The sequence below is a fragment of the Talpa occidentalis genome, unplaced genomic scaffold, assembly GCF_014898055.3.
Source record: "Talpa occidentalis isolate TD23 unplaced genomic scaffold, MPIMG_talOcc4v2.1 talOcc4.12, whole genome shotgun sequence".
In the NCBI taxonomy this organism is placed as follows: Eukaryota; Metazoa; Chordata; class Mammalia; order Eulipotyphla; family Talpidae; genus Talpa; species Talpa occidentalis.
Genome location: NW_023601212.1, coordinates 3,858,552 through 3,870,554, shown reverse-complemented (window position 1 = coordinate 3,870,554; position 12,003 = coordinate 3,858,552). Strand labels below are relative to the sequence as shown.

Sequence of the window (12,003 nt, the reverse complement as noted above, 5' to 3'; positions counted from 1 at the left end):
GACTTATAGGAACAGATAAATTGGGAGTCAAAAATATACACTGGCACAAGGAGCCTTTATGGTTAATGGCATTGGGCAAACTGGACATTCATGCAAAATGCTGCACCTCCCCCTGCAGTGACCTTCAGGGCTAATGGCTGTTGCCATGGTCCCTGAGGTCCGGCGTGGGCAAGGAACCATGTGCGCAGGGGGAGAACAGCAAAACTCCCTAAGGCATAAATAAACTGGATGCCTGTTAAGACATAATGACCACTGAAAGCTGCCATAAACCTTATCTCACTTTCTCAAGGCCCATAAACTTTATTCTGCTACAACTGTCTTTCTAAAATCTTTCCTTTTTCTGGTCATTGATTGCTAATTAAAAAACATACGTAAATTAATAAACAGGCTAATCCAAATGAAACATTAATAATAGAATTGTTCATTTAATAATCTTCTATTATGTGCTTGACTTTAGTACCTATGACATTAACTGCATTATAAATTCACCCATGACAGTTAATTATGAGTAGAAACGAGTAAGTGATAGTTAGTGCAACTAAAATATACTTATAAGAATTAATAGCCTGTCTACTTAGGAATGTGACTAGGTCTAGATGTAGCTTCGGACATAGATCACTGCCCTGTCAATAATAAATCTATGAGCCATCTGGCTTAGTTCACTGATAACCAATCCTATAACTTTAGAAAAAACATATATATACTGACCACTGACTCAAATTAAATTACACTCAGATTTTCACTCTCTTGAAGTGTGTCTGTTTGTCATTTATTCGCCGAATCCCTGACCACCCTGCGTAATCTCTCAACCCTGAGACGGCCTCATTGTCCACTGCTGTGCTGGTCCACGGCAGCAAAAGAATGAAACTAGGGCCTCCCCCGGTTGGCGCAGCAGTTGAGCGCTGGGCTGCGAGGCTGCTCGCAGCCTCTGCAGTGCTGGTTCGTTCCCCGGCCACCTGCGAGGGTCCCACAAAAAAAAAAAAAAAAAAAAAAAAGGATGAAACTAGATGACTCCATCTCCACACTCACAAAAATCAATGCAAAATGAATAAAAGTCCTTGATGTAAGACCCAAAGCATAACACATATAGAAGAAAACTTGGGCAACACACTCTAGAATATAAACTTCAGGTGTGTTTGTGGATTCATTCAGCAGCAAGGGAAACAAAGGAGAATATAAACAATTGGGACTATATCAACCAAAATGCTTCTGTGCAGTACAAGAAAACATCACCACAACACTAAGACAGCCGACTAAAGGGAGGACATATTTGCACTGCCTAATTCTGACAATTAAAGACACACAAGAAATGTTGAGGCCCATCCTCTCCGGTTCCACACCCCCAAGATGTGTCATGTTCAACGTGAGGTGCCCAGCTGGTTAGGAGACACCTGGTGGATAGAGAGAGGCTGTTACTCCAAGCCCACGTGCCAACAGATTGTCTGATGTGACACTGAGTTTTTTCCAAGAATGTGTCTATCTTGCAATAGAGACCTGACACGGGGGGGGGGGGGGGTGAAAACATCCTACTGTGTTGTGTGGCAACAAAGTAGACACGAAGGACAAGAAAGTGAAGGGAAATCTATTGTCTTCCAAAAGAATTTTGAGTACTGAGACGAGTCCGTCACAGGTCACTACAAGCCCTTCCTCTGGCTGCTCCAAAAACAATTGGAGACCCTCACTTGGATTTCGTTGTCATGCCTGCTCCTGCCTCACTGGTGCTATCATAGACCCTGGTTTACCAGTGAAGTCTGGGCACGATATAGAGGTTGCTGAGACAACTGCTGTTCAGGATGAAGACAGTGACCTGTGAGGATGGTGACGCCAGGTATCAGGAGTGGACTTTTATGGGCAGCGCTCCGTGGGGCAGTGGCGAGGCATGTGTGTTAGCCTTCCCTGTGCTCTAAGCAGGGCACCAGCCTAATCTTTGGGGGGCCAATGCGGTGCACAGGATTCAGAGCGACTGTGGCAATTATAAAAATCTTCACTCTAAGGACCTGAATGTTGAGCTGGTTAGGAACACAGTCCTTTCCTTCAGGAGACTCAAACATAAGGCTGCTGCAGTCACAGCACAGTAAATAGTAAAAAGAAATTCCTACTTGTTTTTGTAAAAGTGCCATGAACACAAGAAGTGTGGTTTCTAAGGTTTTATTAGAGGAACTCGGTTCTCTGCTTTCTGAGAAAGGAATAGCACTATTGGACACATTGGGGGGGTCTGAGCCCCGATCACATTTGTGCCTTGATGATTCAGGACATCAAGTCCACACAGGCTCCTCAGGCACAGAGTGAGAATAGGGTGCTGGGTAGCTACAGCTCTGGAAGATGGGAGAATTCATGAAAAAGGAGAAAAAACAGCTGGATTCACTTGACATCTAATCTAGTCTCTTGGGATCAAAGAATCATTAAGAAACTTTGCTTGTGTCCAGTCCAGTGTCCACAGGGAAATCATGAGCTCAGAGCTTGGAGCAGGAGAGTGAGGTGAGGCTAATGAGACCGCGTGGAGGGAGGTAAATACCCTGTCTCCCTCGGTCCCTCAGACTGTCCAACCCGGGACCGGAGAGGACATGATTCCTGTCTGTGGAGCCCGACCTCTGCCCAGGGACCAGCCCTTGGCGCCCTCCTGAAATCCTGTCTGGGACACAGCCCAGATCCATCCTAAAGCGTCCAGGAGGGACTCAGAGGCTACATGGAGAAGCCCCCCTCACAGCCCCCACCCAGGTGAGTCTCAGAGCCCAGCAGGCACTTGGGACAGATCCAGGGAAAATGCAAACTGAGAAGTTCTGCCTCAGGTCACAGAGATCAAACCAGGCCCAGGGACAAGAGGTTCCCTTGTTCTCTTGCTTGACTGACTCTTCAACTCATAATTAAATTTACTTAATTTGTGACTCAAAACTGCCCACTGCTCTCAACAATACAGAGATGGTGCTGACAGTGAAGAGACAGGAAGGAAAATCTGTTAGGATGAGACTGAGTGGGGAGTGGGGGGCTTAAATGGCTCCAGCAAAGTTAGGACCCAGCCAAGAAGGTTTGGAGTTAAGGCAGAGGGAAAGTAAAGTATTAAATGTGATGGGGCAGGCACTGAAGAGAGGGGCTCATTTTTAGGATGGGGTTAGGAGCAGGTGATCTGTATTAGAAGGATCCAGACTAATGGGGGCAGGTTACCTCACAGAGCAGCTGAGGAGCCTCCCTCATATTAGGAGCGCACGAGTCATGCTTTTATTTAATGTCTGTTGGGGGATCTAAAGAGTTTCACTTTGCAACCACAATATTACTGGAGAATTTGCACAGTTTTGCTTCTTAGAATTTTGATTTTATCTATTATAAACTGTGCTCCTCCTGACAGATTTTTCACTTACAGAGCCTTAATTTTTATTCTGATTTGTGCTGAAATATTCAAACAGAATTGGAGTTTTTCAAAATGAGTGTTTTTCACTTAATGCTCCCACCTATGTATAGACTGTGGGACAAAATGTTTGAAAGTTGTCTATTTTGTGCGGGCCTCTGCAGATCCTATTGTTTCCAATGATAAATTTTAAACATGGGCAGTTTTCTTACACTCTTATAAGCAATAACCTACTGTACACATTTTGTTTGTATGTTACATCTGTTTGTCCTCATGACTATGTGTCCTGACTTTCGGGATTTTATCCTTTGTATTTTCATTGAGATTTCATTGACACAAACAGTGTGTAAGTTGGAGAAAACATGTTGATTTGATATATATATATATACACACACACACACACACACATACAGCAATGTGATTATCACTGCAGCACTAGAGAACACCTCCATCACTACCTGCAATGAATGTTTCTCTTTGTCACAAAACGATTAAGAAATAATCTCTCAACAACTTTGACGTTTATAAGAAAGTACTGTTGACTATGTCACTATGCAGTAGATTTCCAGAACCTTTTTCATCCAGCAGCTTCGAGGGTGTATCTGCAACCTACCTCTTCCAAATTCCCCACTCCAGTCCATGTAAAAATTCAAGTCTCTGTTTTAGGACTGCACATGTAAGTGATATCCAGTATTTGTAGATCTCTGACTTCTGTCACACAGCAAAAGGTTTTTATTTGCTTGTGTTGTCGCAAAAGGGAGGGTGTCCTTCTTTATCTTGACTGGATATTATTTGATATTTTATCATATAGAATTTATTATAACAACACAATATCCTATGTGTGTATTACACATTATATGTTTTACATAATCCATGTGTATTTATTTGGACACACGAGCAATCACACACGATGTGTGTGTGTATGTGTGTGTGTGTGTGTATATATATATATATATATATATATATATATATACACACAGATATATACAGAGACAGAGAGAGAAAGAGAGAGAGAGAGCGCCTGTATATATTTATATCTATACATGTACACATTATTTTCTTTATTCATCCACTGATGGACTTGTAGGTTATTTCTAAATTTTGGCTCAATAAACAACGTGGTGTGGATAGTTTTTCAATGTCCTGTTTTCATTGCCTTTGTATATGTATGAACACATCACTGGGGAGCCCAACTTTGCTAATTTGAGGCACCTCTCTTCTCTTTTACACTGTGGCTGCAGCACTGTATTAGCCCACCGATAGCACCCCAGGGTTCTCTGAGCCCCACCTCAGTGCTGATCTCCCTGGGAGCTCTGTCAGCAGCTGTGAGGTGACAACCCCTGGTTTGGATTTGCATTTCCCTGGTGAGTGATCCTGAGCACCCCCTCATGTGCTTGCTGACCATCTAGGTGTCTCCTATGGAAAACACATACTTAGGGGCTCTCTGGTATTTGCATAGGCAATGACTTCCTGTGTAACTTGAAAAAGCAGGAAGCCACACGTGGTGCTACATAAACTGAAAAGCTTCTGCATACAAGAGAGACAAAGGGACACTGGGCAGCCAATTTGTTCATAAAAACAACCTCACCTTCCCCTCTCCTGGATCACATTCTTCTGTATTCAAATAACAATAGCTATCTGGCCCACAAGCATACTGGAATCCATGTTGTTTAAGTCAACATGACAGCTTTCGATGCACATTTTTTCACTGCTTTGGGTAAATTGTGATTTCCTATTTTGCATTGTCAATCTTTGCAAATTTACTTTTTAGAGAACCATATGGATGTAATTAAGTTCTTCTTATACCTATTCTTCACAAAGCTTCGATTTATACTTCATTGTGCTTAATGCATTCATGCTGATCCCACTACATTGAACCAGGCTTTATTTTTCCCGGTATTCAATTTGTTGTATGGATTACAATTCCTTGACGTATTTTCTAGAGATGAAGTCACAAATGTGGGCAAATGGCTGCAGTCCCTGCTCATGTGGATGTTACGTTATGACAGAGAGGGTTGAGCACAAGCAAATAGCGCATGTGGGATATGATGGTCTCAGGAATAAACAACACGGAGGAAAGGGACAGACTGTTGGGGCATGAGCAGGATTTTAGGGAATATTGTCTGGGGAGGCCACTGCTTGTTGGACAAGGGGCAAAACAAGGACCAGTTTATCTGTGTTAAAGAGAGATCAAAACCTACAGTCCAAGGAAAACATAGAATCAATCCACAAAAATGAAAAACTAGAGGAGGGACAATCTCACTCACTCTGCATCATGTCACAGCGGAGGTCAGGACATAAGGGGGAACAGGCACAAAAACAAAAACTGCATCAGGAGTCTGTACTAAACCCCACTACAGCCAAGTGGAGTGACAGCGGGTCCGTCGGCCTTGGGGCCCTGTTGTCCAAGGAACTGTTCTCCACCCGGCCTGACCCTTCAGTTGGGGCCTCACTCACATGGTCTCTCCCTCATTAGCAAGAACTGACCTTTCAGATACTTCTCTCCTGTATGCAATGATGCCAGATTCTTCTTACTGTGGCCTAAAGTCAGACCTGCCTTTACTCTGTGATGAAGCTTACCTACCCGCACATACATACAGAAATGACACACACACGTACACAGGTACACACAACTGATGGAAGAGAACAATCAATCAATGTCCACGGTGTGTTCAGACAATGCACTCGGACATTTTCCTACGGGCTTTACTTGTTCTGTTCTACTTCACTCATGTAAACTCAGGTCTGACCCCCTAATGGAGGTGAGTCTCAGGATATGAAAATTCCTCTTGCGTTTCTCCACAACTAGTTTAGCATTTTCCTGTCTTTCTTCTCAACTTGTCATTACTTTTTGTGAGACAATATTCTTTATATAGCTCATGAAATATGTATTCATCTACCGATTGCCAACTAAACTAAGTCAGGGTGGGGTGTCAGAATATAGTGAATACATCAATTTCTCACTTAATATCATGGATAGACTCTGGGAAACTACAACTTTAACTGCAACGATATATAGCAAAAGCAACTGTATTACACATTAGTCAATATACGCAAGAATTTTAAATTTCCTATGGCAGATTTCTGGTCACAGAAACATCACCAAACTTCTGAATAAAGACCCTGATGATTCTAATATTAAACAGTATTTGTACTCATTAATCTATTCATTTATCTCCCAATCAGCTTATTCCAGTCAGAGTTGAGGGTAACTGGAGCCTGCCAAGAAGCAGACAGTGCAAAGGAACTGACCCTGACAGGATGCTGTTCAGATGCAGGGCAGTGGGCCACACGCGCTGCAGGTGGGAGTGCAGCCTGGCCCAGCCCTTACAGAGAGCAGTGAGGACACGTCTCACACAGTAAACATGGATCTGCCATTTGACCCAGTCATTCTACTCCTAGGCATCTGTTCAAAAAATTCATAAACCTCTTTTGAAAAAATTCTGTACTCCCTTATTTATTGAAGCACTATTTATTATTGCTGAAACATCCTAATATGTAGATCAAGAAGCTGTAGTATATACACACCGTGGAATATACTCAGCAACCACACAGATAAACTGATGCCATTTTGACAACATGGATGGAGCTTGGTATCCTAATGCTAACTGAGCTAAGTCACGAGAACATTAACTATCCAGTGGAGTGACCAGTATGTGGAACATAAAACAACTAAATTAAAAGATCAAGACTGTTGAAAACTAACCCTTGACGGCTGACGACAGAGCTGAGACACAAAGTGGGGAGCCCGGGGAAGGGGAAGCACAAATGGTCTGCAGTGGTGGAATAGGGGTGAGGTGCTGTGGGTGCACTATGGTGCCAATACCTAGAGGGGGTTCCCCAACACTACCTCAGTTAAATTTTAAGTGAATAATAAATAAGGACACAACAGCAAGGGTCTTTGTTTTTAGGTACTCAGTGTCTTAAAATGCAGAGGAAATAACGGCTTACTTTACAACAATTCTGGAGAGCTGATTCCTTGAAAAGTAAACACTTCCCATTTTCCTTGTCCTCAGTGGTTTCTAACTGTCAGCTCTGCTCGATGCACAGGACAAAATGCCCTAATGTGAATCAGAAAGTGTGTGTGTGGCTGAAAAAAGGGAAGTAACCCTTATTGCAGGTAAAGAGAAGACAGAGGAGACATCTATCCCAAGGTGAAGCTGTCTTCTGTAATCAAACATACAAAATCTAGACAAAATGTGACGGAAATAAATTAGAGTTTAAGGAGGAATTACATTATGGATAATTTAAACATGTAATACATAATAGTCACACTTAGGCACAGCATAGGTAACACACTCTGCCCACTAGAAGATCAGCAAAGGTACAATGTCATGCACAGGAACTTCACAAGACAGCAGGATTTTGGGGCCTCCGGCTAACTCTCTAATCTCACTCTCAATCTGGAGTGCCCCTCCCGTCACACCCCTACTTCTGTGTTCTGTAACGATGCCTGGAACGTTCCTGTAGTGACATCTTTTTCCGGCTATTTCCCCAAACCCAAATGATCTTCTCATGGATATACGGTGGCCACATGATATGTCTTTCATAGACATTTCTCGCTGCCTTCAGATGTTTGTGTTCAAAGCCTCCTAATCAGAAGTGATTATACAAGTTGCCTCTAGATTCCACCTCTTCATCCAACTGCATTATTTTACTTAACAATAATAATCACCATATGAAAATTCATTTAGCGAGACCACAGAGTGGGGAGGAGGACAGGCAGATCTACTCCAACACACTGCTGAGGTCTCCAGCGCCATGTGGGTGAGCTCCCTGGTTGGGGATCAAACTCAGGCAGTCCTGGTGGTAGCAAAGAGTCTTAACCTCTAGGCCACCAGGGAGGCCCTAGGGCTAGAATTTTTCAGAGTCAGTCTCACTGCTTTTCTCCATGATTCCAACAATATTTGGAAAATTGGTCCAACGTATTTAAAAGAAAATCACACAATAGTTTCAAAGAAAATTTTGACTTTGAAAAATGTTTGCATTAGATGTACAACTGGCTAATTATTTTCAGTGTTAAGAGAAGGTAGGTCATTAAGCCTTGCAAATTTCAGGGAACAGGCACTAGCTCTATAACATGAAATTTATTAAATGAATGTATTTAAAATAAAATCACAGCAGGGCCTCCCTGGTGGCACAGGTGGGTGGGATGCAACCTATGAAGCTCTCTGTAGTCGCACCACAGCCACTGCAGCATGAGTTCGACCCCTGGCCAGGAAGCTGTCCACACAGTGTGGCAGACCTCTCCTGTCTTGCCCACTGGCCCCTTAGCAGTATATTTCTGTCGATCTGCCTGTTCTATTCCCCACTCTGTCTCTGGAGAGTACTATCACCCCTCGTACCTCTGACCTGTGACCCAGTCCGTGTGTGCATAAATGGATGAATCTTTTAATAAAGAAAAATAAAATCACACCATTTAAATTCATGTCTTGACTGCTCTGCTGTGGTTAAGTTTACATCACTTCTGTCTCCATCCCCCAGGCTCACCAGCGACCTGGCGCCAGGAAACCAAACCCACCCCACAGCGTTCACCCTCCTGGGGCTCTCAGAAGAGGCCTCGCTGCAGCCCCTCCTCTTCTGGGCATTCTTGGCCATGTACTTGGTCACGGTCACTGGGAATCTCCTCATCATCCTGGCCATCGTCACGGACCCCCACCTGCACACCCCCATGTACTTCTTCCTCGCCAACCTGTCCTTTGCCGACATCGGCTTCACCTCCACCACCGTCCCCAAGATGCTGCTGAACATCCAGACAAGGAACAAAGCCATAACCTACGCGGGCTGTCTCAGCCAGGTGTTTTTCTCCTTACACTTTGGAGGACTGGACAACTTCCTCTTGGCAGCCATGGCCTATGACCGGTTTGTGGCCATCTGCCATCCCCTGCACTACATGGTCATCATGAACCCCCAGTTCTGTGGCCTCCTGCTTCTTGCATCCTGGCTGTTAAGTCTTCTGGATTCTCTGTTACACAGCTTACTGGTTTTGCGGCTGTCCTTTTGCTCACAGCTGGAAATCCCTCACTTCTTCTGTGACCTGGACCAGGTGATCCAGCTTGCCTGTTCTGACACCTTCCTCAATGAGCTGGTGATATATTTAGCAGCAGGGGTTGTGGGGATGATTCCTCTCAGTGGCATCCTTTTCTCCTACTGTAAGATTGTGTCCTCTGTTTTGAAAATCTCCTCAGCGAGCGGCAGGTACAAAGCCTTCTCCACCTGCGGGTCTCACCTCTCTGTGGTCTCCCTGTTCTATGGGACGGGGCTCGGCGTGTACCTCAGCTCTGCTGCTACCCACGACTCAAGGCACAGTGCAACAGCCTCGGTGATGTACACGGTGGTCACCCCCATGCTGAACCCCTTCATCTACAGTCTCAGAAACAAGGACATAAAGCAGGCCCTGGGGAGGCTCTTCAGCTGCCGAGCAACCCCAACGTGACGGGGGCCGCTTCCTCAGATTGTCTGGCCGGGAGCAGCAGGGCTCACAGTCCATGGACTAAGTCATGATCCTGTCCTCAGCCAGTCAGAGATAATCTGTGCTTTGTCTTATGTAAACAGTTTGACGTCAGTTTTATTATATATTATTAATATTTTTTCGGTATTTCTTACTTTGTCTTTAACTGGTATGAATGCTGGGAAGTATAAAAAAAACAATCTGCGTGCCATTTTCTTTTTTTTTTTTTTTAAGATTTGTTTATTTATTTACACAAGCACTGGGTACAGTCAGAAGCACGGGAGGGTGAGAGAATTCACCAGAGCCAGAAGCGGGAACAGAGCAGGCAGACAGATGAAGTACACTGCTGAGGGGAGCACTGGGTGGCAGGAGGGGTCTGCGCACCAGGGATCCAACCAGCATTGCAGAGGCTGTGGGCAGCTTCACATCCCAGTGCTCAACCACTGCGCCACAGAGAGGCCCTGCGTGCCTTTTTCTTTAGTGAAATGTTTAAAACAGGAAATTGAAAGACGGAGGAAAATATACACCACTTTCTAAGGAAAAAAATAAGCAATTTATGGATTATCTGCAGAAAAATCTTGTGGTATCACAGTATCCATGGGTGTCCAGGGCTAATATTCACTGTCCCTTACTCTCTCCTTTACTTCCTTCCTTTCGATGCTTTATTGTTGACCCATAATATTCCTGTTCATGTCATTTGCTCAGGGTTTGTGTTTCATTTTTTTCTTTCTTGTGGAAGAACTCCTGTCAGTTTTTATGGTGAGGCAGGCAGACCTGATGGTGATAAACTCCATGGGCTTCTCTGTCTGGGGAAGCCTTTATTCACATGCATAATTGAATAATTTCGCAGCACAGAGAACTCTTGCCTGGAAGTCTTCATGTTTAGGATGACGCACACTTCATTCCTCCCTTTTCCTGGAGGGCGACTGGGGAACAATCAGAGGAAAGCCTACCTTGGATGCCTCTGCAAATTCCCTTTCATCAGGCCTCCTGTACATCTTTTTTCAGATTTTTTCTGATTTAACAGTGGGGTGTCATGGTGTAGGTCATTTTCACTTTGAAAGTTGAGAGTTATCTATACTTCCAGGATATTTGTGCTCATTTCACACTCAGTTTGGAAAATTCTCAGCGTTACTCCTCTCTTCTCTGTTCATCTTCCAGATTATCCACGTCTACGGAGTCTGACATTTTTGTAGCGTTTCCTTATTTTCCTTGTGTCTGAGTCTCATTTCTCTCTGTTTTCCTAGTTGGGTCATGTATATATTGAGATCCTCCGTTTCTGAAGTTATTTTATTGGCCTGTTTAATTCTATTTAACACACTTTCTATACTTGTGGTCATTCACATTCCTACGGTCTTTTGTGTTCTCTTCATCTTGTCCAGCTCTTTGGTGAAGACTCTCTGGTTCTTTTATCTTCGTTCAAAGGTCCTGCAGATGCCTCTCTGCATTTGAGTTGTTTTCCCATAACTCACGGGTGTATTTACTGTTGTTGCTCCACGTCACTGACACTCCTCTGCTTCTCTCCCCTGTATTAATGAGCCAGAACTTCTGTTCTGCTACTTTTTTTTCCTCTTGTGCTCAGGTGTTCCTTGAATTCTAAGTAATTATGTCACCTCATTACCAGGTTTGTAGCTGGGGGGCTGTGGTGAGATTGTTTCTCTTCTAGTTTTCCTTGGCTTCTGGTGGAGGCGGTGGGGAGTCTGGGGCTTAAGTGTTGTCTCAGTTTGCTGAGAAGTGTGAACTCTGTCACCTCCACTCCCTTCCCTCTCTCTCACAGCAAGGTCCAATTGGTCTTCAGTTGTCCTCACCTCCCATCCCACCACTGTCTGGTACTTCTTGCCACGGACTGAGTCCTGGTGACTGGAGCAGGGTCTAGTCCAAAGGGTTCAAGTTGTGGAATCAACTGGCACTGGTATGCTGGAGACACCTACGTGGGCAGTGACCACAGGCAATGACACCACAGCCAGCAACCATGCTGTCCACTGAGGGACCCGGTTGCAAATGCTGCAAGTCTGCTTGATACGTTGCAAAGAAGTGCTGTGTTCTCTGTCCCACCGTCCTTTCCTGCTCTTGGATCCATTATGAAACCATCTGGGTTCTGCCTGAAAACTCTGATTTCTTAACTCTGGTAGAGGGTGCAGATTTCCTTTCCTGTGTTGGTCACTGAGCTCACAGGGCCCCAAAGCAGAAGAGGAAACAATATGCAGTA

The 12,003-nt window shown here is 44.3% G+C and overlaps 1 protein-coding gene across 1 annotated transcript; it reads left to right on the top strand.

The window, feature by feature from the left end:
- Positions 1-8,846: 8,846 nt before the first annotated feature.
- On the top strand, positions 8,847-9,779 carry LOC119240290 (olfactory receptor 7C1-like; the record flags this gene model as incomplete). The annotated part of the gene is made up of 1 exon (XM_037504646.2): positions 8,847-9,779. A coding segment is annotated over one exon (933 nt), but the record flags the coding sequence as incomplete, so codon positions are not given.
- Positions 9,780-12,003: the final 2,224 nt, after the last annotated feature.